The 27,838-nt window shown below is 46.5% G+C and overlaps 2 protein-coding genes across 3 annotated transcripts in view; one reads left to right on the top strand and one right to left on the bottom strand.

Annotated features, from left to right (window-relative positions):
* LOC135909454 (probable cytochrome P450 49a1) overlaps positions 1 to 27,838 on the bottom strand; it is a 215,017-nt gene that overhangs the window by 88,592 nt on the left and 98,587 nt on the right. The gene's annotated exons all lie outside the window — the stretch shown is intronic.
* On the top strand, positions 5 to 26,853 carry LOC135909471 (sulfotransferase 1B1-like). The gene is made up of 2 exons (XM_065441465.1): positions 5 to 80; positions 25,791 to 26,853. Exon 2 carries the CDS (start codon positions 25,813 to 25,815, stop codon positions 26,770 to 26,772), a length of 960 nt encoding a protein of 319 aa, XP_065297537.1. The 5' UTR covers positions 5 to 80; positions 25,791 to 25,812; the 3' UTR covers positions 26,773 to 26,853.

Raw genomic sequence — 27,838 nt, 5'->3', positions numbered from 1 at the left:
GGCACACAGCGAAAAGCAAGAGCGACGCACTTCGGCATAGACGGTTACCGCGAAGCGTTTCCCGCCGGAAATTATGAAAGGTAAGGATTGATTTTCAAAGCAAAATGCATTTTGCACTGTGTCTTTGAAAAGGTAATTTATACCGCGATCCAGGACATCTGCAGACACTTAATTTTTAATACGTACGCGTTCTTTGGCGAACTCCCTACCCCTGTCACGAGAAAAGTGTAATGCCTTGTACCTCATTTTTTTTATACTGTCAGTCCCAGAGGGACTATAACCGGAGTGCGAGAGGACAAATTTGAACATAATACACAGTACGAAATGTAAAGATGGGCACAAATTCAACTGAATATAAATGTACGCACGGACGTTGATGAGTACAATCTCTTGACACAAAGCAAAACAACGGTACATGGTAAAGGCTAAGAAATGTCAGTTCACACAGGCAATACATTCATACTGCTCGGTCTCAGTAGCAAACAAAGTATTTTCAATATTATGAAGGTTTTCGATCAATGTGGTATATGAAACAGCGGAGTGTGGGAGACTGTTCAAATCTTTGTAAGTGCGGGGAAAATAATTGAACACAAACCAGTCATTTCTTAGAACTGATAATGGAATAAATTTACTGTGGCGATGTCCGGATGTTTCCTTAGTTTTGATATTGAAATACTGTGATTTGTTTATCCTAGTGTAGTTGTGGATAACAAGGTAAAGGAATTTCAATCTCTCATATCTAATCCTTGCTTTAAGGGTCAGAGATGAGCCTGTTCGCACCGGTGGGTTGAAGAGTGGATGTGGCAGTATTTAATAATTATAAATCTTGAGGCAAGGCATTGAATTTTTTCATGCTTGAGGCAGTTGATTGCTGTGTAAGTGTTTCATACTATTTTTTGTGTATTCTATTACAAGACTTACGAGAGATTTGTATGCGAGGCTCTTTACATTGGGAGCAGCACTGTGCACGGTGTATGTCAGGCACCGCAGTGATTTGGAAGTTTTGGAGACTAACATGTATATGGGTATTTCATCATAGGTTTGATGTAAATGTTACTCCTATATCTCTATGTTGATTCACTCGTTCAAGCGTATGACCATATTATTTGATAATTGTAATTAGCAATATTTGTGTTCCTAGCATTAATCATTAACGCCGACTTTTTAAGGTTTAAGGTTTTAAGACGGAGAACGCAATACGACTTGTACGCATGGTGGCCAACCGTCACCACGGCCTCAAAGAAGACAATCTGCTGCGTCTCGTACACGCGTTCATCCTATGTCACTTCACCTACGTCGCAGCAATGCATAAGTGGAAACAATCGGAGCGTGACAAGCTCAATACATTAATCCGAAAGGTAGTGAAGCGGGCCCTTGGGCTCCCGATCACGACGCCGACGTATCGACTCCTCGAACTCGGAGTGCACAATACCCTCGAAGAGATCGCTGAGGCTCAGGAGAGAGCGCAGATGATACGACTGACGATGACGAAGACCGGCCGTCACATCTTGCGCGAGCTCGGGTACTTCCCACTGAACACCCAGGATCCACCGGAGCTTACGGCGGTTCCCCGCGAGCTGCGCGACCTGATCACGATCGCACCCATTCCGCGAAACGTCCATCCGGAACACAATCGAGGCAGGCGCCAAGCCCGGCCCCCACGTTCCTCAAACGAGTAAACAAGAAAGCGGACGACGTCGCTTTCGTGGACGCCGCCGCCTACCGATGCAACCGAGCCTTCGCCACGGTAGCGGCCTCGTCCTCGCAACGGACTTTAAACTCCACCACGGTACGCACACGTGATCCCGAGGTGGCGGAGCAAGTGGCCATAGCCCTGGCAATGCTCCACGATAAGCGAACGACAATATTCAGCGACTCGAGACTAGCCATCAAAGCGTTCGAGAGAGGAGTCGTCTCCATGAAGGCGTTACGCATCCTCCGCGGCGCTGATCCAAGCACCCTCAAACACCACACCGTCATCTGGTTTCCCGCCCACCTGGGTCGGATTCCGGGCGCGCCGCCCAACCTCAACGAGACAGCCCACGACGCTGCGCGCGCGCTTACCGACCGCGCCGTCACCCCCGGGCAACTACGTCTCGATGAGTTGGAGGCGAACAGGGATGCCCCAATAACCTACAATGAAATAATCAAACACTTTTACTTGGGAAGAGGTCTCTTTCCGCCCCCGCACCCCAAAATAAACAGGCCGCAGGCGCTAACGCTACGCTTATTACAGACGGATACCTATCCAAACCCGGCCACCTTACACATAATCTACCCGGACGCCTACCCAGACGATGCGTGCCCCTCGTGCGGGGTCACGGCGACACTCGCACACGTGCTCTGGGAGTGCAGAAACGCTCCACCCGACTCTACCTCCGACAAGTGGGAGAAGACCCTAAGAAGCCCGCTCCTACAAGACCAGCAATGGGCCGTCCAGCAGGCTCGCGCAGCGGCCTCCAGGTATTCCCTGTCGGTCCCTGCGTGGGAGACGCCCACTGCGCGCTGACGTGCGTCCTGCAGGACTTTAATTAAAGTTTTTCCAATCCAATCTGCTGATTCCTTTATTTTCAAACCAATAAATACGCTCTACCGCTACCAATACCGCTATACCGCTGGTATAGCGGTATTCGTAACCTGGTATAGCGGGAGGAGCGGGAGTTAGGCCACAGTACCATCTGTGCGACCGCAGGCGAGCGCACGAGCTGAGACCCAGCTATGCAGCTAAGCGGCCGCAAGCGAGTGCACGAGTTGAGCCTCCGCTTTAGCAGCTGTTATGACGTCATGTGGTAGCTACGCGGCCGCGCGCGGCGCAGCAAGGAAGAGCGTGGTTGTGCGGCGAGGATGCTTCGCATAAAAAGTAGCGGCCGCGATCCATCAGCAACTGGCGAGGGGCGCCGTGGTGCAGCATGATGTCGTATAGTAAGAAGTCGGAGGCATCTCTAGCGCAGCTGGTTGGTAGCGCTCGTGCGATGCATATCTCGTGGCATATTCGGTTGCTACAGCAATCCATTTGTTGCCTTTGCTAGAAATTGGAAAGGGGCCAAGGAGCTCTAGGCCCACACGAATGAACGGCTCTGCGGGGCAACGTTACAGCGGCTACCCGCCTAATCAAACGCATTACAAACAAGCACACAGGCATGAAGGAGGACAGTGTCATGCGCCTCATACACTCTTTCGCAATCAGTCACATCACTTATGTGGCTGCCTTCCACAACTGGAATGTCACTGAAAGGGAGAAACAACACCCTTATACGCAAGACTTACAAGATCGCCCTTGGCCTACCGGAGTCCACAAGCACTGCTCGTCTGCTACAGCTGAGGGTATACAGCACGCTTGAGGAAATCGTGGATGCGCAAAGAACCTCTCAACTCGAACGCATGTCTCTGACAGCCACGGGCCGGTACATCCTGCAGAAACTCGGCTTCAACTACCACGTCCAACACGGTCAGCAACAAGTCATTCCACCTGACCTCAGCGACACGCTGATTGTCGCCCCTATACCTCGAAACATGCACCCCGAATTAAATTGGGGCCGACGCCAGGCCCGTGCCAAGGCACTGCTGCGCTCCTTGGGTGGAAAGAGGACTACGCGCTTTGTAGACGCCGCAGAATACACACGAGAACACCGGTTCACGGCGGTAGTCGTAGACGTTAGCTCCCGGCTTACGCACGCGTGTAGTGTCGCAACGAAATACCCCGAAACAGCAGAAGAGGTAGCGATTGCGCTTGCGCTTACCGACCCCCTCTGCGAGGTAGTATTTAGCGACTCACAATCCGCAGTTCGCAACTACGCGCGGGGGCGCATTTGCTCCGAAGCTCTCCAGATTCTAAGGAAAGCTGGTCGACAGCACTTCGATAACACCGCCATCATATGGTTTCCAGCGCATGTCGCCACCCCCACCGATGATGGCCTCATTAACTTGAACGAGCTAGCACACCACTCTGCGCGAGAACTGACCCGCCGCGCAGAATCGGAGACCGCCTCTTCGAGTTCGGAACTGCTGGCTCAAAACACTCGAGAACGCCTGGTCAGGTACAATGACATCACCAAGCACTACCAGCTAGGCAGGCGGTTGCTGCCCCCACCTCACCCCATGCTGAAACGTCTCGAGGCAGTCATCTGGCGACAATTGCAAACACACACATTCCCCAGTCCGGTGCGATTGCAGCACATTTTCCCCGCGCAATACCCGACTGCTCTTTGCAAATTATATCAGGAAAATAGAGCGACGCTGTCACACATGTTGTGGGAGTGTCGGGCTACATCAGCTACAATGGCAGTAGCTCCGGAGGCTCTTGCGTCGAAGTGGGCCGCAGCTCTGCGCAGCTCCAACCTCAAGACACAAGAGTGGACACAAGAGCCCGAGAGGCGGCGACGAGGCAAGGCCTCTAAAGCCTGTTTCACATGATGCGACTGCAACGACGAAAATCGGTGCTGTCGCACGCGTCGCAATGCGATTTTTAGAGGGCTCATTTCACATGATTGCGATTTTAACAATGCGACTGGTGCGACGCCCAGGGTTGCTTAGTGCCAGGTTTCGTGGCACACGCTGCATAATTATTTTATTGTAGTGAATAAAACGTTTACACTATAATATTATTGACTTCTCTTGATTATAAGCAAATAATATGTACGTTTACTCATTTAAAAACGTTAGTTAAGATTTGTCTTGGGGTGCGCGACGGCGGTTTCTGTAGTTCAGTGCGACATCGCGCACGTAAACAGCTGTTCGCAGGTGGTTCAGCGATGTGTGCTGTCTTATCTACCTTCTATGACCGTTTCGTTCTGCCTGTGCTACAACAATCTGCAAGATGACCTATCGACAAGTTCATATAGCTACCCTCACCGTATATGCAGTATTCGGAATTCGGCTGCCACGAAGTTGTCGTGTCAGCCCAACAAGATCCTCGCGCTACCCGTGCTCGGCGTCAGCGTCTAGAGAAATGATGCGTGTATATTGCCTGTCATTGCGCATATGTGGTGCCTGCTCCTAGCCATATTCTTACGCCAAACGCAACAAGAAGCACCAACCCGAACACCCGCGTGTGCCCCTGAACGAAGCCTCAAACGATCTGTGTGATTACGACGTGGAATGAAAATTGTGTTGTGAAATTCAACTAGCGCTAGCCTGGTTCGTCCATCGCCGTGCTTGCGCTGCGAATATATATATGGGAGCCCCCGCTCAATATTTCTAAAGGCGCAAAAGCCGACGCATCAAATGTTTCGAGCAGTTACCGTCACTTTTGTAGAAACCTGTACGTTGTAACATAGCATTCTAAAAGACACGCTTCTCGTCCACTTTGTTGTCTCGTGTCTCGCGCTGGTAGTATACTCGGAACTTCTAACAAGAAGACCATATCAATACGCGCTATTCATAATGCAGGATCGTAGGCCCACGGCAGGCGCACTTGCCGTAGAATTTTTCAGCTTTCTGCTCAGCCTCGCACGCCTCTCACGGTTAGCCTGTTTTGTGGAAATAAATATTATTATTATATTATTAATGTTATTAGATATTATAGTTTCTTCACTATAATTTATAGCAATCATCCAAATTTCTTAAGCTAGTCATGCATTTAACCTGTATTAGATCAACATTGTTACAACATGCTTATGGGAGTCATTTCAAACTCGATTGCTCAGCCAGAGAAAGTACAATTGCAAGCCTCAATGTTTATTCCAATTTGGTATTCCTAAACATTATATTGGCAGAATTTTATGCCTGCTTGCATTTCCTGCAATTCAATGTTCAGAGCTGGAAAAACTGATTCCTTTTCTTGCTGTCGAATGGCTGCTTCAATGTCGATAGCAAGCTATAATTATTCATTTCGAAAGTGTTAAGCAATGACTATATGTCTAAGCTTATCAATGCGTTTTTGTTCCATGAACACAATTAAGCTTTCTCTCTCCCTCTCATTGACAGCCATGGAATGAAACCGTTCACTTTCATAAGTATCAGGATGCAAACATTCTGAAATTTGTCCTGAACATTTGTCTGCGTCCTATAGTGTGCATGTTTGTATTAAGTTCTGGGGTTACAATCGCAGTGATCTACACATATTGTTATATTGCAACAAACAAATTTATTTCACTTTGTTTTCAAATCTACAATGTGGCCATGCAGTAACGACTGCATTAATAAGCAAAAAAGAAAACTGCAGATTCAGTGTACGTGTTGGAATCTTTGCGAAGGGAAGTTTTTGTCAAGTGGTCAATTACATGCTGTTGAAGTAACTGCGATATATACAATTACATTATATATTATATTATATATATATTATTATATATTAATTATATATATACAATCCAACTTGTCATCTTTTGCAAGGTTTGCTTATGCACCGCATAGGTCACAACCTTAATGCATGTCATGTAATCTTCATGCATTACACTGTTCACAAACCATACCGAAACGCAAACGGCAGTTAATGTAGATGCACGCTGCGAGACATCAACACAGTGACGTTTGTTGAGCAAGGAATGGTGCGAGGTGTATGCAGATGAATGAATGGCGTGCTTATGTACTTATTTATTTATATACCTCGCAGGCTGCAAGGTTGGAGTATTATGCAAGGGGGAATAAAAAAGTTGTTACAAAAGGAAGAAGGGCACAACATTAAGAAAAAGAACCAGCAAAAAAAGCAGTACCACTACATTGCACCAACTAGCCCAACGTGTTTTATTGGCACAACATTATACAATACTTAACAAACAATAACAGAAAAAGTTACTGCGCATGCACCCTGTACAGACGGTGAACCAGCGAAGCTGAAATGTGCAGTCCCGGTTTTTATCACTGGGTTAATTCCAATGGCTTATTCAAGTCTTTCTATATTATTGGTTATGTCTGTGTTTCTTAATGAGGTTATGCACATGTTTGGCTTGGGTTTATCACATTGTTTATTTGGAATGCCGCACATTGCACTTTGCAAGATCACCATCTTCGAAAGTGCAATGAGCAGCGGTTCATTGTGTTAATCCAGGTGGTCCGTCGAAGTCTTTCTGAATTATGTTACGCATTTGTGTTTTGTAATGCGTTAATCATAATGTTTATGACTCAGTTATGCACTGTAGTTACCAAGTGACACACCGGGGCTGCACATTTCATTTAATTAAATACAGGGACACATTTTTGAACCTATAGGGAAGTCTGAGAGAGACTTCTGCACGCGCGCTCTGCTGCTAGAGAGAAATGACGTCACTATCGGTGTAGCCAATGGCCCGCCACACCTTTGCTGCAAGATAATTATGACATCATGATCTTGTCTTAACCCCGTCCCACTCTGTGTCCCTTCCTTGGAATAATGCGTAGATAAATGTTTATGTGTTAAATGCATAAGCATTTCTATGTCTACCCAACAAGAAATGTCTCCGTCCCTCATGTAAGATGAACAATGGCTCACAACCCCCGAAACAATGGCTCATACCCCTACGCTAGGGTTCTTGTGATCGGACCATGAGTGTTTCGCCTAGGCATATACAGCTTCACTCTAAAAAGAATGAACACCTTTCTGCTAGATACCAAGATCTCATGAGGTGTACTAACAAATGAAAGTTTATTGACCACGCCGAGTAAATGCTGGTCGACAAGCAATAAATCGAATTTACACAAAAAGCAGAAGCAAGATCTGATGCGTGTCCATACAGATCCCAACAGGAAACTCATCCATCTCTGAAAGTGTAACAGCGGCCATGCTGACACAAGATTCTCCCAGTGTATTTGCATCTACAGCATCCATAATTTCTCTAGGCAGCCGATCTCCACAGAATGCTAGCTTCTTCCTCTACAATGCACTCTCCACATCTGAGCGTGCATCGTAGAGGAAGAAGCTAGCATTCTGTGTAGATCGGCTGCCTAGAGAAATTACGGAAGCTGTAGATGTAAAAATGCTGGGTTAATCTTGTCATCACGGCCTCCGTTAGAAATGGATGCATTTCCCGTCAGGAAATGCACATGAATTTTTGCTTCTCCTTTTTGTGTATGTTCAGTCTATTGCTTGTCAGCGAGCATTTACTCGGTGTGTACATTAAACTTTTGATTGTTAGATCATCACGGTTTTCTTGTTTGTCCTATGTGTTCTTTGGTGCCATTTGCAGCCAGGCTATTCGTTTCTTTTTTAGACTGCAGCAAGTCACTTTAATAGCCCTCATGATACCTTATAAAATCTTTTATTTGGCCAATGTAGCAAGAATTTACAGTGTGAAGCAGTAAGAACAGGGTATGCTAACTTCTAATTAAAAGGTTTATTGTGAAAATGCAGTGATCTATAAAGGTTACCACAAAGTAGTACAGCAATAAAACCTGATAAAGACTAGTGCTTGATGAAACCAAACATAAAAGCAGGAAAGGGGGAAAATACATATAGATACACAAGTCCAGAGAAAAAAAACAGTGATCACCAAGTGTGCAAGTGGCTACCTTCCAGGAAACTCATTTTTTCCCCAATGGCATGGAACTGGAAGAATGTGCTTGCATTGCATAAGCAAACTGTCAGTCTGTCTATTGGAATAACAACAGTGTTTCTTGAAAGGTGCTGGCATGCAGGATTGGCAATTGTAATTATTTTTTCCTGCACTTGGAATTTTTCTCTATTTTCTTTCTGTAGCATATTTATTTATGTTTGGCTGCATCAAGCACCAATTTTTATCTATCCTTCAATGATGTCTTTCTTTTTCTGGGGAAAACTCGGGGAAGGCAGGAGATGGAAATTCAAGACGATGAACAACATGATAACAAGGTGAAAGTAGGAGCCAACGTTTCCACACGTGGACTTCGAAGAGGACAAGTCCACTTGTCGAAACGTTGGCTCCTGCTTTCACCTTGTTCTCGTTTTGCTCATCGCCCTTTTACAACTCGCCACATTTTTACAAATGAACCTCAGTTGAAAGTTAGTCCTCATCCATATCTAGTGTCATCCTGTTGATACTGCTTCATGCTATGCACTCTTGCAACATTTGTGTGTGTATGTGTGCACACTTGTGGATTTGGATGCGAGATCGGGCCCTTGGGCAGAGGTATCATTCTTCTCCTGTGTAGCCTTATGAATTCATTAACTATACTGCAACAGAAATGCGATGGACAGGAACGAAGTGAACACACAGAGCGCTTCGTTCTTGTGTGTTGTCTATCTGTTGCACTTTAGTTAATAATGAATACACACAAACTCATCTAGTTTTCAGTTATTATGTCAGGCTTATAAGCCCGCTTGTGTCCTGGAATATCTGCATAGCTATGTATCCTGTAATTTAATTTCTGGCCATGTGCTGGCAAGTCGCGTGTTAATCTCCTGATTTTCCTGACAATCTTGTGTGATGTGCAGGCCCAGACAGTTTCTGGTGAATCCATGCAGGGTGTTGTGCAGGGTGTAATCTGCATTACAAGTGCTGCTTTGATTGCTTTCCGTTCAGCTTTTCTAGGTGTAGGATGACCTAAAATGGTACTCACTTATATGGGGTTTAGTTTTATGTAGTGTCATACTACTGTTGCACTGCTATTGCCAGATCAGTGTACTATATGTGCCTTATGTTTGCTTGTATCTTCATGACTAGCAACCTCTTCTGTGTGTTTGGCAGTTGCATATAGTCTCCTGGCCTAATTCTTTGCCCCCATATTCCATGGTATGGGCCTGTTGTGTTTCAAGTTCAGGTACTCCCGAAGTTGTGTTTCTGAAGGGAGGGGTAGTAGTCTTTGCATCTCATATGCTAGCTGGCATAGTATCTTGCGATGAGGTTCTGAGCTCTTGAGACAAAGAATTTGTGCTGCAGGCTGCGACTCTACTCTGTCTAGGTGCTTGTTCGTTAGCTCTTTCTCATAGAGGTCTTCAAGCATGGTACAGTTGGAAAGACCTGTTATTACTACCCGATGCCTGTATTCGATGAGTTGTCTTTTTTGTGTGCTGTTGGTAATTCATACCGTACCATACCTTGGACACAAGCACAGCATCTGCGATTTTCTATAGTATCCGCTCGCCTACCCCCGTTATTTCGAGATTATTCTTTTCACCAGGTGTGGAAGTTGCGTCCAGGCATTGCATAAGTGTTTCACCCACATGCTGGCTCTGCCGTCATGGGCTTACACTAGCCGAGGATTTGTGGATGTTGACTTGCGGGCATATTTGTCCAGCTATGTGGATCACAATGTGCAATCTGGGGTAGTTCTTGATTCTAGTCTTTCTTTTTTTCTGATGTCGATATGAGCTGACTTATCAGAAAGCGAGAGGCCAGACTAGCCAAGAAAGTCTGCAGTGTTGTCGAGGGCTTGTTGCATCATTTTTTATTTCTGTATAAGATAGCTTTCCCACAGACTGTAATACACCATAGGCTGTAGTGTTTCTTGTAGTATGCCCGTGTTGTTGGTGTGTGTGGGCTAAACGTACCTCCAACTCTCACCTGGAATTTTCTGTCTTTCAGAAAGTTAGTTTAAGTGTTCTACCAGAAATGTTTTTGCACATCGTTCCTCTTATTAGAGCAGCATGAGGTACTGCTGTTAACCCTTTAATGACGAGACATATAAATACCGAGAAAACATGTTTATTGTTCTATCTAAATATGCAAAACACGTCAAGAGTAAGCATAATCAACAAAAAGAAAAAAATATTTTGCAGAAATTTTTCAGCAGTAGAGGGAAAACCCCAGGCAGGAAACTGGAAGTGGGCTTCACCCCATTGAAGCCACCTAGCTTTATTTTCAATTTGTATAGACAGCTCTTATCATATGTGAACCAGAGGTGCCCATTTCATTTGCTTTACATCAGATGTGCGACACCAATGCAGCTGCATACGTTGCATTGGCCTGTCTCCTCTGAACTTGCTTGCACAAGACAGTGAGTCGCGTGCCAAACTTCTTCTTCCTCGTCCAGTGTTCCTGCTCTAAACCAACAAATGACGCTTGCTGCTTGTCATTCAGTGTTGGCCGAAGACATTTAGCTAGAAACTTCGTACTCGATACTTAAACTCGACAAGAAAAAAATTCTTTTTTGGTGTGTTGCCTGTAGGCAACACTCGTCAATAAAGGGTTAAAAGCCTCTTCACTCTGTTCATTTTTTCATAAGCGGTATTACACAATGTCCTGCAATAAAGTTTCTGCTGCTTATGGCCCACTCATATCTGCCAGAAGGGACAACTCTTGAAAAAGGTTTTCTTTGTGCTATGTGTGCGACGTAGTATGAGCATTCATGCCTTGATATTTATACATCTGTAGAACCAGCTTCTTGACAGAGTACTTGCTATACCTGATCATGCTTACTTGTGCAGTGCTGTTGAACAATATATATTGATGCAATGAATATTTACACACTTGAATTATCACGAAAGATGGTTGTTTTACAATTCTGCGCTTTGCTTTCTATTGGTGTTAGATTTCGCATAAGCATGCCCCCCGTGCAATAGCATTTTGAAGTGTAAGGGTTCAATAAAAGGTGATGAACTAAATCTAAGTGCAAGAGCTTTTTTTCGCACCTATGACTCCCATCGAAATGCGACTTCCATGGCTGGCAAATCAATCCCTCGCCTTGTGTTAGCAGCAGAATGCTATAGCCACAGTGGCAGGTGAACAAATTGAAGAACAATATTTCTGTCTATAATTTTTTTTCTTGCCTCTATGTAAGTAAAGTTTGGAATAAGTTTGTCATTGAAAAAAAGCCCAGTTTGTGTTCTTTTATTGAATAAACCACATATTGTGCATAGTTGAAATGCAGAAATTTGTTCTAAAATCCTCAGGTGATATATGTTCTTGCAAGTAGCATGGTATTTCATTACTTATAAAGATAGTAATCGCAGCGGATATCGTTATATGGGTTTACACACTAATATATGTGATCACAAACTTATTAGAAGCTTACTAGAAACATTTAAGGCATGAATATTTCTGCACACTTGATCAGCTGTGAACGTGCAAGAACTGCTTGTACTGGCTGACTTCACTGCACAGTTTGGATTTACTTTTCTTCAGCGTGTCGTTTTATACTGTTTTATCCACACAAGAACAGGGCGTTTGCCTGCTTTTCGCATTGTTGCACGAGTTCTACATAATTGTGCAGGAGGGTACGTTGTCACTGTATTTACTTAATCTACTAGCTGTGCAGTTAGTTACCTTGCAGAGCAAGTGTTCATACAGATGCAGTAAGGATACAAAGTCCGCAACATAGTCAATGTTTATTGGTTTCTGTGCAAGAAAAAAAATTCTCCAGAGAAGAGGTGCAACTAAACGTGCATGTAATATTTTATTCAAGCCACGGATTTAATGCTATCGTAGCAAATTCATTACGATAGCCTACACTTTTGCTCTGTCAGATTTAATAAGAGGCAAGATAAGCTTTCAAGATGCATCGGGAAATTCGTGCTTGAAAACCGACAAGAAAATGCAACTGAACGGTACCGCGTTCAGCGCAACGTTGAAACTTCGGGTACTTTGCTGTCTTGTCATTTGCCCTTGCCGAGGTTGAAATAATTCAAGCTGCTCCGTAAGCGCGATTTTTGCATGCTACTCAAAACATTGTAGCGACCTCGTCGTCTGCTGGGGATCGAACACCTCCTAGCACTGACAACTCGCAAAGGCGTACGAAGCAAACGTGAAAATGCACTTCATTTGCTGTGCAGAGTGTCAACAAACGCATAGAAATCGGAGAATGCAATCTGCGGTACAAGTTTTTTTATTCTCCCTTCGCGTACGTACCGAATTCGACGATCCACGTCTCTATTGCACTTGTCGATCGGGACGCCATTTTCCAAAACAAACCAGCGAAATAGCTCCTTTGGCAGCTCTCCGCGCAATTTCGACGGAAAATCGCAGCGATCGGTGCGACGGTGCGACTGTGCGACCAACCGGTTGGTCGCAGCCGAAAATCGGGGGGTCGGCACTGCGACTGCGATTTTCATCGCAAACGACGGAAATCGCACTTCCGGTGCGACGAAAATCGCATCATGTGAAACAGGCTTAAGTCCCCTCATGGGAGACCTGAGCCCGGGTCGTCAAATTTGCCGGATTCAGAATAAAGTTGTTTCCATCCATCCATCCATGTGTGGATATCAATTGGTTGAAGGAAACCAGCGGGAGGCGTAGCAGGCGTCTTCCGGCGCTGACACAGGTCCCAAGAAGGGACATAATGGCGGACAGAGCGATAAATGCCGGGCAAGAAGAAGCGGCGCCGCAGGCGGTCGTAAGTACGAGTGATGGCCAGATGTCCAGCAGTAGGAGCGTCGTGAAGTTGCTGGAGCACGGCTAGTCGATGGTGCTTGGGAACGACTAGGAGGAGCTCCGGGCTGTCAGGACAAACGCTACGACGGTAAAAAGTTCCATCGCGCAAGGTGAATATCCGGAGGGACGGGTCATTGGACGAGGAACTTAGGCGTTCCATAAGTGTTCGAATAACAGGATCTTTGCGCTGCTCGTCGCCAATATGGAGGAAGCCGGCGATGGATAGAATACTGATGTCCGAGTCTGCATCGGTATCGTCCGGTTGATCCACGGGATTGCGGGACAGGCAGTCAGCGTCTTTATGCAGGCGCCCTGACTTATACATAATAGAATATGTATATTCCTGTAGACGCAATGCCCAACGTGCAAGTCGTCCAGTTGGGTCCTTCAAAGAGGAGAGCCAGCAGAGGGCGTGATGATCGGTTACGACGCAGAAGCTCCGACCGAAAAAGTACAGCCGGAATTTCGCGACCGGCCATACGAGCGCGAGGCATTCTCTCTCAGTAATGGAGTAATTTCGCTCGGGCATGGAAAGAAGGCGGCTAGCGTAAGCGATGACACGGTCTTGGCCCTGTTGACGCTGAGCGAGGACAGCGCCGATGCCATCCCCACTCGCGTCAGTTCGTACTTCGGTGGGCGCAGAAGGGTCAAAGTGTGACAGAATTGGGGAAGTTGTAAGCCGCTCAATCAGGGTAGAAAAGACTTTCTCCTGCAGTGGTCCCCAAGAGAAAGAGACGTTTTTCTTAAGAAGGTCAGTGAGAGGGTGAGCGATGTCGGCAAAATTTTTCACAAATCGCCGGAAATAGGAGCATAAGCCCGGAAAACTACGGACATCGTTTGTTGAACAACGTACAGGAAAATTTCGCATGGCGTGAACTTTCTTTGGATCAGGTTGGATTCCGGCGGCGTTTACGAGATGGCCGAGCATGTTAATTTCACGGCGACCGAAATGGCACTTGGGGGAGTTTAGCTGAAGGCCAGCCCTGCGAAACACGGAGAGTATGGTTGTGAGGCGCCGCAGGTGGCTTTCAAAGTTCGGCGAAAACACAATCACATCGTCGAGGTAACAGAGGCATGTAGACGACTTCAAGCCGTGCAAGAGAGAGTCCATCATGCGCTCGAATGTAGCTGGCGCATTGCATAATCCAAACGGCACGACTTTAAATTGGTACAGACCGCCCAGTGTGATGAAGGCGGTTTTTTCGCGGTCCATCTCATCGATGCTAATCTGCCAATAGCCGGAGCGGAGGCCGATTGATGAAACGTATTGGGATCCGTGTAGGCAGTCAAGAGCATCATCAATGCGCGGCAGAAGATAAACATCCTTCTTTGTTATCCTGTTGAGGTGATGGTAGTCAACGCAGAAGCGCCCCGAGTTGTCTTTTTTCTTTAATAAGACAACCGGTGATGCCCACGGGCTACTGGAAGGTTCAATGATGTCTTTGTCCTTCATCCTGTCTACTTCTTTCTGTATGATGGCCCTTTCTGTTGCGGAGACACGATATGGCCGCCTATGAATGGGGCTGGCGCCACCGGTGTGGATACGATGCGTGACAACAGATGCCTGGCCAAGTGGACGGTCGTCCAAATCAAATATGTCCCGAAAAGATGACAGGAGGTGACAAAGAGCTGTTGCCTGCTCGGAAGGAAGGTCAGGGGCGATCATCTTAGAAACATCGTTCGCAGGCGTCGAGTAGGAGGAATGGGTGACAAAGGTGCGTTGGTACTGACGAAGGACTCAGAAGTCAAAGCAGAAATCTCAAATTCTTCCAAAGCAGTGATATGCGCTATGGCGATACCGTGTGGCAGCACAGGCGACGAAAATCCAAAATTAAGGATGGGCACGCGAGCGCCGTTTTCGCGGATCCCGATTAAGGTGCTCGGTAGGGCAATATTGCGCGACAAAACGACGTCAGTAAGCGGCGACGCGACGTACTCGCCATCAGGTACGGGAGGACAGGGCTTCAGGAGGACATTTGTAGCCGCCTGTCGAGACAGCCTTGCAAACTCAGCAAAACATAAGCGGTGCGAAGCACAACTTGTTGCGTCGGCAGGAAGCGGCAGGTCTAACTGTACAACACCTGCGGAGAAGTCAATTTGGGCAGAGTGTTTCGAAAGGAAGTCGAGGCCGAGAATTAGGTCGTGTGGACAGTGTTCAAGGACGATAAATAGAACAACGGTATAATGGCCCCCAATGGTCACACGTGCTGTGTACATTTCAAGGACAAGTGAAGTACTCCCATCGGCGACTCCCACAGTGCACGGTACGGCGGGTGTCAGAACCTTTTTGAGCCTTCGGCGGAGAGCAGCGCTCATAACTGAAAGCTGCGCTCCTGTGTCAATGAGAGATCTAACAGGAACACCATCAACTTCAATGTCCAGTAGGTTTCCACATGTAGGCAGGGTCAATAGAGGATTTGTGGGCCGGGTCGGAATTGCAGCTTCACCTCCGGGAGCTGCACCGCCTAGTTTCCCGAAGCGAAGCTACTGGTTGCAGAAGGGGACGAAGAGCGGTGAACGAGAGGCGAACGACACCTACGACCTTGTGGAGACGGGGAGCGGCTGGATCTTGGTGGAGCACTGTCGACGTTGATGTTCCTAGTCGGCGTATAGGGCGAGAAAGTACGATTGTCTGGTACTTGGCGGTAGCGACTCGGAGACGACCACCGAGGAGGCGACGACCAATGGTTGCGGCAATGACGGGCGATGTGTCCAATACCGGAACAATTAAAACAGATAGGTTTATCATCCGCTGTGCGCCAGTCAGCTGGGTTGCGACAAGGGGGCGGAAAGCTTTGCGTCTGGGAGCGAGCGGCCGGAGAAATCTGGTAGGTGTCTGTATGGCGGACCGAACCGAGAGATGGAATGCCAAAACTTGCTATTTCCTCCCGAACTACCGCTTGTATGAGAGAGATAGCGGGCACGCTTTCCCGACAGTCAGAACGAACTGGAGCCGGAGCCATGGCCTCAAGCTCACGGCGAACGATGCGCGTGATTTCTTCCGGTCCTGTGGGCTGAACGAAGCGCGGGGAGTCTTCATAAGAAGATGTCGCGGCGGTATTGGGCAATCGGTCGAAAGTTTGAGCGACGCGGCGGCCCTTCGCTTGTTCGAAGCGCCGGCACTCTTTTATAATTGCATCCACAGTGGCACAATCCTTGCACATCAGGAGATTGAAGGCAGCGTCTGCGATACCTTTCGATATGTGACCAATCTTGTCTGCCTCGGTCATGTTATCAGCCTTTCGACAGAGGGCCAGCACATCCTGTACGTAGACGACATAGGATTATGTGGACGTTTCAGCGTGACACGCAAGTTCTTTTTTTGCCGCCAGCTGACGACCGACAGGTCTGCCAAACAGGTCTCGCAGTTCCTCTTAGGTAAAATGTCACGTTTTCTGGCATCATTGCTGGATCCCAACTGTTGTTGTCGCACGCTCGTTCGTACATCGTAAGCCAGTCCTCGACGTCGGCGTTGTCCGTGCCACAAAATGTCCCTGGGTCCCGCGAATGAGTGAGGATGACCGTTGTCACGGGCTGCTGAGGCGTTGACGCTTGTGTCGGTTGATTTGCCATTGTGGCGGCAGGTAGATGACGTCCGGTGCGAAGTTCCGTGATTGTACCCCGCACCTTCCACCAAAATGTTGCATGAAGAAAGCAGGCCCACGAGTGTAAAATAACATATATTTACAACTGGCGTATATGGCGTTCAGGCAACTGCCAAACTTCGTCTTCGTCTAGTCCAAATCAACTTCTTCGTCCCCTTCACCGTAACAATATGATCATCGCGCATTAACGCTTGGAAAGCAAATTTTGTGGATGTTGTTTACTTCCAATCAAAGCGTTAAATGTGCAATTGTAGAAACATTTATTTTTATATATAGTTTCCATGATAACTTTTCGAGCTTAATCAGTCGCGTGGCACAGAGGAAGTAACACATCCTTGGAATGAAATTATTCACCGCGAAAAATACGCGTGAAAGCCAAAGCTGACAGACTACATCCAACAAAATGGTGGTGCACGTAGCGAGATGTTGAAACGCTAGGTATTATGCTGCTATCTCACATTCCCTGGACACAGTATCTGACTGTAGTTGCGTATTATTTAAATTGCTCTGTCCATGTAAATGCATACCGCGCTACAGCTGTGGCGTTTTCGTGTATATTAAGTGGCTTGTACGCAACACACCAGAAAATTGGGACGACATCCGAAGGCCACGTTTTCGCGTGAGGGACACCTTGCACTATTTATAACTCGCAGTGGGTGTGAACAACGGAAAGTCACGGGAAAATACGTACTATCAACAACCGAAGCCAACGTAAGAAAAAAGCATCGATTGATCAGCAACGTATTGTGACAAACGAATAAAAATAACAGAAACAAATCTGGACTGCGAGATTTTATCTGCCAATTGCTCGCGTGCCCGTGCTGACGATACGTACCGCTTGCTCAATCCACGACGCCACTCAGTTACTTGCATGTTAAAGGCTTGTTGAAGCAACATTTATAGATAAAAATATAGTATCTGCAGACGTTGTGTTTGACGTAGTAGTTCTGCGGAAACCCGCAAGGTGGAGAGAAGAAACTCTGAGGCTCTTCTGTCGAGGAAACCGTATGGGTTTCCTTCGCAGCAATTGCTATGAACGAGTGGATGTCTGATATTTCCTTTATTATCTACAGACGTTGTGATGAGCGACTGAAGCGATTCGACAAAACAAATCCTGAAATAGCTCCCGCGGATCTCTGACGTGCCACCAGCCGCTTGGTCGCAGAAGCAGAGGGAAGAGTGAAAATTAAGGCCTGAAATTGCGATTGCCGTTGCATGGGAGCGAAATCGAACTTCCAGTGCGATGATAATCGCATCATGTTAAGCAGGCTTGACGCATTTCTCAACGTTCTCACGTGCCGGCATCTCATGCATGTTGGCGCCGCTAGAATGCTCCGAGGTTTCTTAGCGAAGCGCGAGAGAGGAGTCCCGCTGCCATTACACGCCTGCTGCATAACGCGTTTCGACGGTGGCGATACCTTGTGTCACTATATTGATTCAATGCTACACACATTACCGTCGACAGTCATCGGGAGATGGGCGCTGCCGAATTTTCGCAGTGTGCAAGTACTACGTGCCATTGGTAGTGCCTTGATTTTGTAACCCTATCACATATAGCTGTTCTTGTGTTACCGCGATTTGAGTGAGCCGTAATGCAACCCATTTGGTGAGAATTTATTCGCAGCCTTGCCCTACGCCGTCCCACGTGACCCATGAGAAGAATCAGGATGATAAAAGCAAAGTTAAATTTATTTAAGCTCTCGTTAATCTTTCTGTTGCCTCCTCCAACCTTAGCTAATGTGCGCTTCAAAAATTTCCACTGCTGTGGAAGATTGCCAAGCGGCTGAGCTTTGTAGGTAGGGGTGTCTGACTAAAACGTCCCTGAGGCAACAGCTGCACGTCGCAGAGCCACGTGCTGTTAGATAGAGGGAGAAAACGAGGCACGGTAAAGAAATTGCACTAGCAGTAGGTGCAACAACCGTCCATATCCGCAGCACACCAGTTTTGTTTCCCTATATTCGGCGCTGTAGCGTGCATGAGATTTTACCTTTCTAGCTTCCCGCATTTTCGCATATCGCTCTTTCAGTCCAGCTATCACGGTAAGTGACTGCAAGGCTCCCGCGTCAAATATTTGCGTCTACAATGTGCGTGCATTATTCAGAGTGCTTCCTCACCGCAGTAAGATTTTGAAATCAATATGAAAACACAATTTTGTTGCATTTTGAAACAAACGGCTTTCAAGGGTTATTTTCCAAAAGACTGAAAGATTTTCAAGAAACAGACAGCAGTTGCTTATGAAGTACGTTCCTCGCCGTCTAGTGGGAGAACACTCAGCGAAAAGTTAATCATTCAAATTGCTGGCACAAATTCAAATGGACGTACTCGGACGCATCCCTTAGGTGAAAACGTTGCGTGTGTCACAACATGGCTGCACCTTAGTTTTGTAGCGTACGCGTAACCGCAGCACATTTCTTACAGGTGCGCCATTCTTTTACTGTCTTCGTTCTGCACAATAGCCGAGCTCACGACATCACTTCTACTGACGCCTTTTCATACTTCATTATTCCGTCTCTACAACAAAGGTAACACAATTATACCACCAGGTTTTACTCCCTTCCATCATACGCGCTTCGCCTATTTGGTGGTCCATATATCCCGCCTCACAACTTACATCGACAACTACATCTACCCAGCGTACACTACTTCTATCACAGGAGCTTCCAGAAGTGCACGCATAGGTTCATTATATGATGATACGTGCACATTACCTATACACAATGAGTCAGATCGTATCAATTAAAGCACAGTTCGCACTTCCGCCATCACTATCAATTACATATTACGGGACCCAAACATACCAAGCTTCAACCGTACAATTGCCCATAGATGCCTAGACGGGAAGCCCCAACCGAACAACACCCTTCCATTTCACACCTCTTACATATTCCACATGATTACACCTCACTTCCCTAACTACGTTTGTCAATCCCCAAACCTGCGTTTTTTATTGTAGATTTTTTTAAAATATACCATACTCTTACGCTTATAAAGGTATTCAGGAGATACTATTAGGAAGATGCAAAACGCTAGCGGTGACGGGAGAACGCCCAATTCAGGCTGTCTTGAATTTTCGTTGTCTTTGGAGCCATTATCATTCTCTTCTTCGCGGCACTGTAACAATATCTGGCTATTACGCGTTCGTTAGAGTGTGAGGATGTTTATTGACTGGGAATTTAGAGTGTCGCACGCAACCGTAAAACCTGAACACCGAGCATAAGCGGCTGTCCTATGACTCGCGCTGGTGGCTATTATCAAGTACACCAACAGTAATTAAGTACAGGGAAACACTAGGGCAAAGGAAGACGCATTAGACGCACAGGCATTGTGAACCTATGCGTCTAATTTACCTTCTTCTGTCCTCCTGTCTCCCTGCGCTTAACTACCTTCGGCAAAGATTTACCAACAAGCCCGCATTACCACCCTTGATTCTGATCATCCAGCGTTCGTCGTCTTGGCTACAATTACCCCTGTGGACGAAGAAGACGTCCTTGTGACCTAAGAGCTTGCCATGATGGGCGGGTCGTAGTACGTCTTGAGGCGACTCAGATGTACGATGTCTCATCGGCGACTGCGCAGGTCCTAAGAGGGCATCACGGTTTCAGTTACGTAGTTCACAGTTGTGCACTCAACGATGTGGTTAGGACCTTCATATTGGGTAGTAGTTTCGAAGAGAGACTGACAGCCACGCAAGGCCGCAAAGAAGGAAAATGGGCGCTCTGATCTTGGCGCGGTTGCTATTCTGGCCACTCCTGGTCAGTTGAAGGCCCGTGCGAGTTCACGGCACTCCTCAGAATGCTTCGCAGCTGCAGAAACGGGCACGTCCTCAGATATGACCGACCCGTACGTAAGAATTGCGGGAATAGTGTGCGATAGTGACAGCACTGCAGGGAGGAGGTCAAAATACCAGTAGTTCCCTGAATAGCAGTGCTGTATGCGTAGGCGACAAAGGGCGGAATGGGGTCCCAGCTTGTGTGGTCAGAGGCAACATCCTTTTGAGACTGGTACACAGTAGTTATCCAACGAACAACGTTGCACTTACCGAGGATTGCCTCAAAGGCCTCGGGCAAGAAGACACGCCCGCGATCAATGAGCAGTTCCTGGGGTGGACCGTGACGCAGGATAAAACGACGAAGGAGGAACTAAGCAACGTCGCGTTCTTTAGCTCCAGTGAAGGCAGTGGTTTCGCTTTATCGCGTAATATGGTCATTTGCGACGATGACCCAGTGATCCGTTCGAGAAGCTTTCATTGATTAGAAGCGGCAGCCACTCCAGCAGTATGTTCGTGGTATGGAGAAGGGCGATGGGTTAAGAGGAAGCTTTAGCTCGGGCCCAACTCCTACGCGGCCTATTCAAATACACGCAAAACGCAAACGCGTTTTTATGAGATAACCCTTAGACCGATTTTATTAAAATGTGTTGCATTTAAAAGAGAAAGTTACATTCTAGTGACTGTTGGAAGCGTAATTGCAATTTAGGGCTTGAATTTTCTTACAACAATTTTTAAATATTTGACCGTTTGAAGAATATAGGAGCACGGAGTTTACAAATTCATAGCTCTGCATCAAGAGCTGATATCGCGGTTCTGTAAACGGCATCCATTAGATCATTCAAAACGGACAAATGCACTATGCCATTTTACATTTTATGTGAATTTGTTACATTGGTTACAAGGCTTTTGCAAAAGTTGTATGTCCCTATTACTAAGCTTATTTATATTAATGTGTAACATATTAATTCTGTCCGCTTTAGACGTGCTATTAGATGCAATTCACAGAATTGTATAATCATTTTTAGTTGTTGAGTTAGAGTTGTAAACTTGATAGTTTCGTTCACAGAGGTTTCCATTTTTGCCAATTTTTAGTAAAAATTTGCGACCTAACTCAAGAATTCGAAACAGAAAGTCACTAGATCTTAAGTTTTTCATTTATATGCAACAAACCTCTTTGAATTTGGTGCTGTGGCTGCCGAGATAAGCGATTTCTCCTTTTACATGTGTTTAGATAGCGGCACCTGAGCTAAAGCTTCCTCTTAAATATTGCTGACTGAGCACCACATTGCAACTTTGGCACAGAGTGACTCTGCTGTTGTGCGCGGACTCTTTTCAAGCAGCACATTACGCACACCGTCCTCAATTTCCTCCATAACATTGGTGATTCTTTATTACTCCAACACGGTCGTACTCACTGTCTTGAGCAAGTACAGAAAGTTCGATGTAGATCGTGAATGGTCCACCCGATTGCTGCGCTCGCTGCAGCAAACACTGCTCTGCACACAATTGCGAACAGCAGTTCTGCCAGACAGGTCCACAAAATAGGTCTTAAATGCGTACCACGTCTGGAAATCCGCCTCATGGTTCGAGGGCTATCAAGCCCTCGAGGTATAAAATCATGTTGTTCAGTCTTTTGGCATGTCCCATGCGTGTTGCGCGCACCTTCCCGCATTACGAGATTCAGTCCTCTACATCGTTGTCATCCGCGTACATGCCCAATCGGCGTACATGCCCAATCGGCGTACATGCCCAATCCAGAAGGCACCTGCTCAGAGCGTCGTCGGGCATGGTTGATGGTAGCGTGCGGCATTGAAGTGCCAAGTTGGATGGTTTGAAGGTGCCCATCACCTCCACCAATGAAAAGAGGTTTATTCGCTGAGAATTCAAAGCGGCTAACACGACAGTAAGACCGAAACACCGAGTCCGAACAGCAGCGCCGATTCCGTGCTTAGTGTCGGTCTTGGTTACACAAGCAACAAGTTCCTAGGCAGCCGACACTGCTGCACTACTGGAGAGTCTTCTATGCGTCCAAAGGAAAGCAGGCATGATACGTTTACATGCTTATACTGCCGGTCAGCCTACTTCAATAGCGTTGTCGCAACTTACTACAACCAATCCACGAGTAGACTCCGTCGAACTAATTCTTATTGAAATGTCGGCCACACGGCCTGTTTATTTATTTCATAGCTGTATACCGTGTTGTCACTGACAACAAGAATGATGATGCAGCTGCTTGAACAGCTGCTTACACGGATATTACCCGTACGTGCTTATAATCTTTGAATTCATTTCGTTCCCGCTTATACTTCAGTTAACACATAAATTGGCACAGAACTTGAACGAGGGACCATTCTTACACACATTTTTATCTATATGCAAACAGTGTGTATTCCATCCCATCGTTATTTCCACCTCCTCTACCACTCATGCATCTCATAATATCACATGGTAGACTCACATTTTACTATCACCTTTTTCAACTTTGATCTTCGAACACATGCGCTTGCGAAACCCTTGCGACTCCACAGACCATTATTTCTATGACTGCACGTTAAGATACTCCATCGCATGACTTCTAGAAGATGACACATCTGTATAAATCACTCCTGACTTGCACAAGACACCATCTAGAGATAAACGGAAGAGGGTTCTTCTAATTTCTCTCCTATGCAATATCTCTTTCACTTTTCCGACCTCACCTCTTTCTTATGGCGCAGCTGGATTTCTCTCCGCGTCATATTTTGTGACGTTCAGCCGGTCGTACCTCTTGCTCAAGTCAAAGGTGCAGCACCATCCGGGGGGTACGGCCGGGCGGAGTGGCTGCACTTTCACTCCAGCCTTTTTTTTCCTCCTATTTTCACTCACAATATATTTCAGTGTGTTTTTCTGCTTTTCACCTTAGTCGTTTCAGGTCACCTGTCTTCAATGCCAATTTTTTTCTTCCCTTCCCTCAACCGATGGTCCATGGACAACGTCTTCTTCTCGTACACCGACCTGGACCACTTTACTCATTCTACACATATTATTGTTTTCTTTCGTAGTTATTTTTCCTTTCCTCTTGCATGCCTGATGTACCAATAAACTTTCTCGGACGGAGTTCAGGATTTTGGCAGATTCCTAACGCAGATTCGGCCTTTCGGCCAGCGAGGGGGGGAGGGGTCGTTAGTTTGAGTGACGCGCAAGCGCTCATTCTAATTCTTCGAGTGCAATAAACTTGATTAACTTCGCCAGCATTCATCCTCTTTATTCATTGAACTCTCAATATTTATCCTACAAATTTGTTTTACTAACTCGCTTTTGTACTAAATTATCACTTGCGTTTGTCCCCCCATTAATTATTTTGGACTGCTTTCAGTCCTCAATACAGATAGTGGCACGGGTCCTCTATTTTATTTGTAGCTTTCCTCGCAGAGAAGTAGAAAAAAAGCAAAAATGTACATGCTTAAATTGACCTGTAATATTTTTGATGATGAGGGTTTTCTTCCCTTATATTTGCGTTATTTTTGCCATTCAGTGTACCATAACATGCCTTTGTGCAGCAATATCAGCCATCTCGTTGTAGCTGATTTTTAGCAGGTTCACATGGACTGTAAGAACCCTTATGCCGTCTGGCGAATTAAGACAGCTCATGAAACGGAAGTTGGCGTCTATCCTTATGTTACAAAAGACTATAACAGAAGCCTATACAGGTTTCCCCTAAAGAAAGTATGGTAGTTGAAGAAAAACTCGCCCTTGTCTGGATGATGATGAAGCAACATTCACTGGGCCCGAAATAAATCGGTGGTGCACGCAGGCACCAGACGGGGTGGTTCCCTAGTTACGGGACCCATATGTTTCCAGCAGCTCCTGGCCCCTGTCCGTCAGTGCGAGCTGAATCGGTAGGGCGGGGCTGGATAACAAGGTCTCCCATCGCTCAAGGGGTTGGGGATTGGGGGTGTTGGTGGGAAGGGGAGGAGGGGGGGTCTTGAGTTCTGTGCACTCTGCCAAGACGTGCGGCAGGGTGCCCTTTTCTCTTCTGCAAAAAGGACAGAGCATATCGTATTCCGCAGGGTACATGCGGTTCATCAGTACGGGATGCGCAAGCGATCCCGCCTGCGCTCGACGCAGGATCGTCTGTTGTTGCCTGGTGAGTTTGGGGTGCGGTTCTGGCAGCCTGCACCTTTCTTCTCGGTACATCCGGGTAATGTCGCGAAAGCTGGTAACCGGGTGCGGTAGCTCTTCCGGCTCGTGCTCGGCCCGGATTGACATTTCTCGGGCATGGTAGTCGGCGATGATGTTGCCTGCTACCTGCGAGTGAGCCGGGACCCACATGAGCTCTATGGCTCTTCCCGGAGGCTTGTGCTTGGCTAGAATGGCTCGGGTCGCGGAGGAGATTACCCCCCTGCGGAAGCTTCTGTAGGCTGTCTTTGAGTCGGTGACTACGTCTGGAGATTCAACTACGAACCAACATCTATTAGGTGGGGCTCTACCATCTATCTTAACTTCTGAAGCTTTTTCTCCTTTAGTAGATGGGACTAAAACTAAAGAAAAAAAGGAAAAAAATACAAACGTTGAGGGCAACTCTTAACCCTTTAATTCTAAATGCAGGCAACAATTATTGCACGCATCCATTAAGGATATCCAGTTTGGTAGTAATTCTTGAGGGGGCACACGCGCTGCGAACGTAAACAGCAGATCACCGAAATACGATCGAGCATGCCTGTAGAAGGTTTTACTGCGCCATAGGCTATTCAGGCCTCTGAGCTAAGCTACCTCTGAGTTACCAAGCACAACCCTAACATGACGATTGGGTCGGAAAATAGAGCGACCGCCCTGGTTCGGCACTGGTTCGAAGTTTTATGCCCGGAGCAGGACGCATTTTCCTTCGCCTGATGAGCTTTCGTTCTGCCAAACCCTTATGGGTTTCCCTTGTGTCATCATACTACAGTCGAGCGGGTGAAATTTTCCTCGTTCATAAATCTTCCTTAGCTTGCTTGTGACAGCTTGTCATCGTCACAGTTCCAGTGAAATTTGTGAAATATATTGTCTTTTGGTGCACTTCACGTGAACTACTATTTGCCGACACAAATTCATGAAGGTGAAGGAAACAGGTCAGTGGAGATTCTTGAAAAAATGCTGCAGCGCATAATATAAACTTGATGGCGTAAGGGCATGAGATAAAGCCAGTGTTGTTACGTAAAGTGTCGTAATAAACATAATAACCTTGTTCATTTTTTGCAGCCACAGCGTGCAAATCAACCTCATGTCGACAATGAAGCCATTCACTCAAAACATTGATGGTGTCCCAAGAGACCCGCACTGCAACCCTGAAATCCTTAAAGGAGCGTTGGAGTTTCGCGCACGGGAAGGCGATCTAGTCCTGCTTTCATTTCCCAAAAGCGGAACGCACTGGGTCCTTTATATTGTGCAGCTTATTCTAAAGAAAGGTCAACCCATCACAAGTTACGATGAGTTCACACAAAACATGGTATATCTGGGGCTGTCACACCCTGACGACTTGAGACCAAGCCTGCCACTGCGTGTGATCTCATCGCATTATCCTTTGAGAAATGAGTTCATGAGCAGCGAGGCAAAGTACATCTACGTGACGCGGAACCCGTGGGACGTGTGCGTGTCATTCTACCACATGGTGACCAGTCTCAGCGCCTACCGCTTCCAAGATGGCACATTCGACCAGTTCTTCGATGCTTTCCTGAGCGAGGATGTCGCAGGTTACGGGAACTACTTCGATCACGTGGTGTCCGGATATGAGCTTAAGGACATACCCAACGTGTTTCTCGTGACATATGAGAACTTGACGAAAGACATCCGAGGCACTGTTCTGAAGCTTGCGCGCTTCTTGGGCGACAGCTATGCAGCAGATTTGGAAAAGGACAATCGGATGCTTAATGAGTTGCTTGAACGGTGCTCGGCAGATCACATGAAAGAGACGATGGTCTTGGACCTCACCACAAACCCAAATCCTGGCATCGAGAAGATGCTGCGGCGCCTTGACGAGAATTGCAAAGATGGACACAACGGAGACAGCAAGAAGTACTGCTTCGTAAGAGAAGCCAAAGTGGGTGGGTGGAAGAGGTACTTTTCACAGGAACAGCTGTGGCGCATGGAAGAAGCGATAAAGAAGGTAGAAGAAATATCACCGGTGATTGAGCTTTGGAGCGATATACGTGAAGAGGCCACTGCAGCGTCAACTGAAAAATAAAAAATAAAGGCGTGAACGTGAAGAACTGCAAAGACATTTTCCCGTATTTCTTTGTTTCTTGAAATAATATTTTGAATCAAATTTACATAAAAATGACATTCTCTGTTACTTTAAGATGCGATCAGCAGTGTTGATAAGTATCTCATTGTGCGCTTTCTTCGGAAACAGAAACAGGCCACGGCGGTATCTGTTCAAGGTTGCCGATTGGAAGCTTACGAACATTAATGCATATGGCAATGAATGTCTTCGTATATTGTGTTTGTGGCAGCCTTTTGGTTTGACTGCACTCGAGCCCCGAGCTTTTGCGTCGACTAAGGAAATCATTTGTAATGATGTCTGCCCTTCTGGACTGTTCAAAAGCAAAAATACATGTGCAAGAGTCCCAGGTGGTATTGCTGGCTTTGAGCAGCTGTTAGACTCTTTTGTGACTTATTACTACAGCTGCGAAAGGAATCTAGACAGGAGAGTTCAAGGGAAAGCAAAGTGTCGCGGTGAGATTTGCAGTTACTTCCGTCAGTTAAGAGAAACGATGATAGAACAGCAAGTAGGGATAGTCTTTCAACTTCATTGGAGTTATGACTAAACGGAGAGATAGTCAGGTTATATCGGTTCATGTGTATGTAAGTTCACGGGGGTTACCCCACACGCCAGTCTCGTCAGTGTGACTTTCAACTTACGTGTTTTAAAAAATTTGATGATCGCGGTAAAAATCTGGAGGGCGCTCCAGCTTCGCCTTTAATAGTGGAACGCGCTAGCATTCAAAAATCCCTCGCTGCTTTTGACGCTTCCCAGGAACTGCAGCTTATATAACCGTAATGTTTACTGAGAAACGCTGGCGGAGAACGCTATACACAAGGGCGAGCTTTCTGCTAGAAACGTGGCCCCTTGCGTGAACCGGTCTCCTGGACTCTGAGCGACACATTTGTTAGACACTGAAAAGCGGTCCCACGATAAAAATAAACAAGTACACATGTCGACATTGTTACGCGTAAGATGGATTAAGAGCTAGAGACTGTTTACAAAGTATATTTAAAAAGAATAACTCCAGCGCTGGCCAGTTCAGCCG

The sequence above is a fragment of the Dermacentor albipictus genome, chromosome 3, assembly GCF_038994185.2.
Source record: "Dermacentor albipictus isolate Rhodes 1998 colony chromosome 3, USDA_Dalb.pri_finalv2, whole genome shotgun sequence".
Classification (NCBI taxonomy): Eukaryota; Metazoa; Arthropoda; class Arachnida; order Ixodida; family Ixodidae; genus Dermacentor; species Dermacentor albipictus.
The sequence above is the reverse complement of the archived record's forward strand: the minus strand, read 5'-3'. Positions and strand labels throughout refer to the sequence as shown.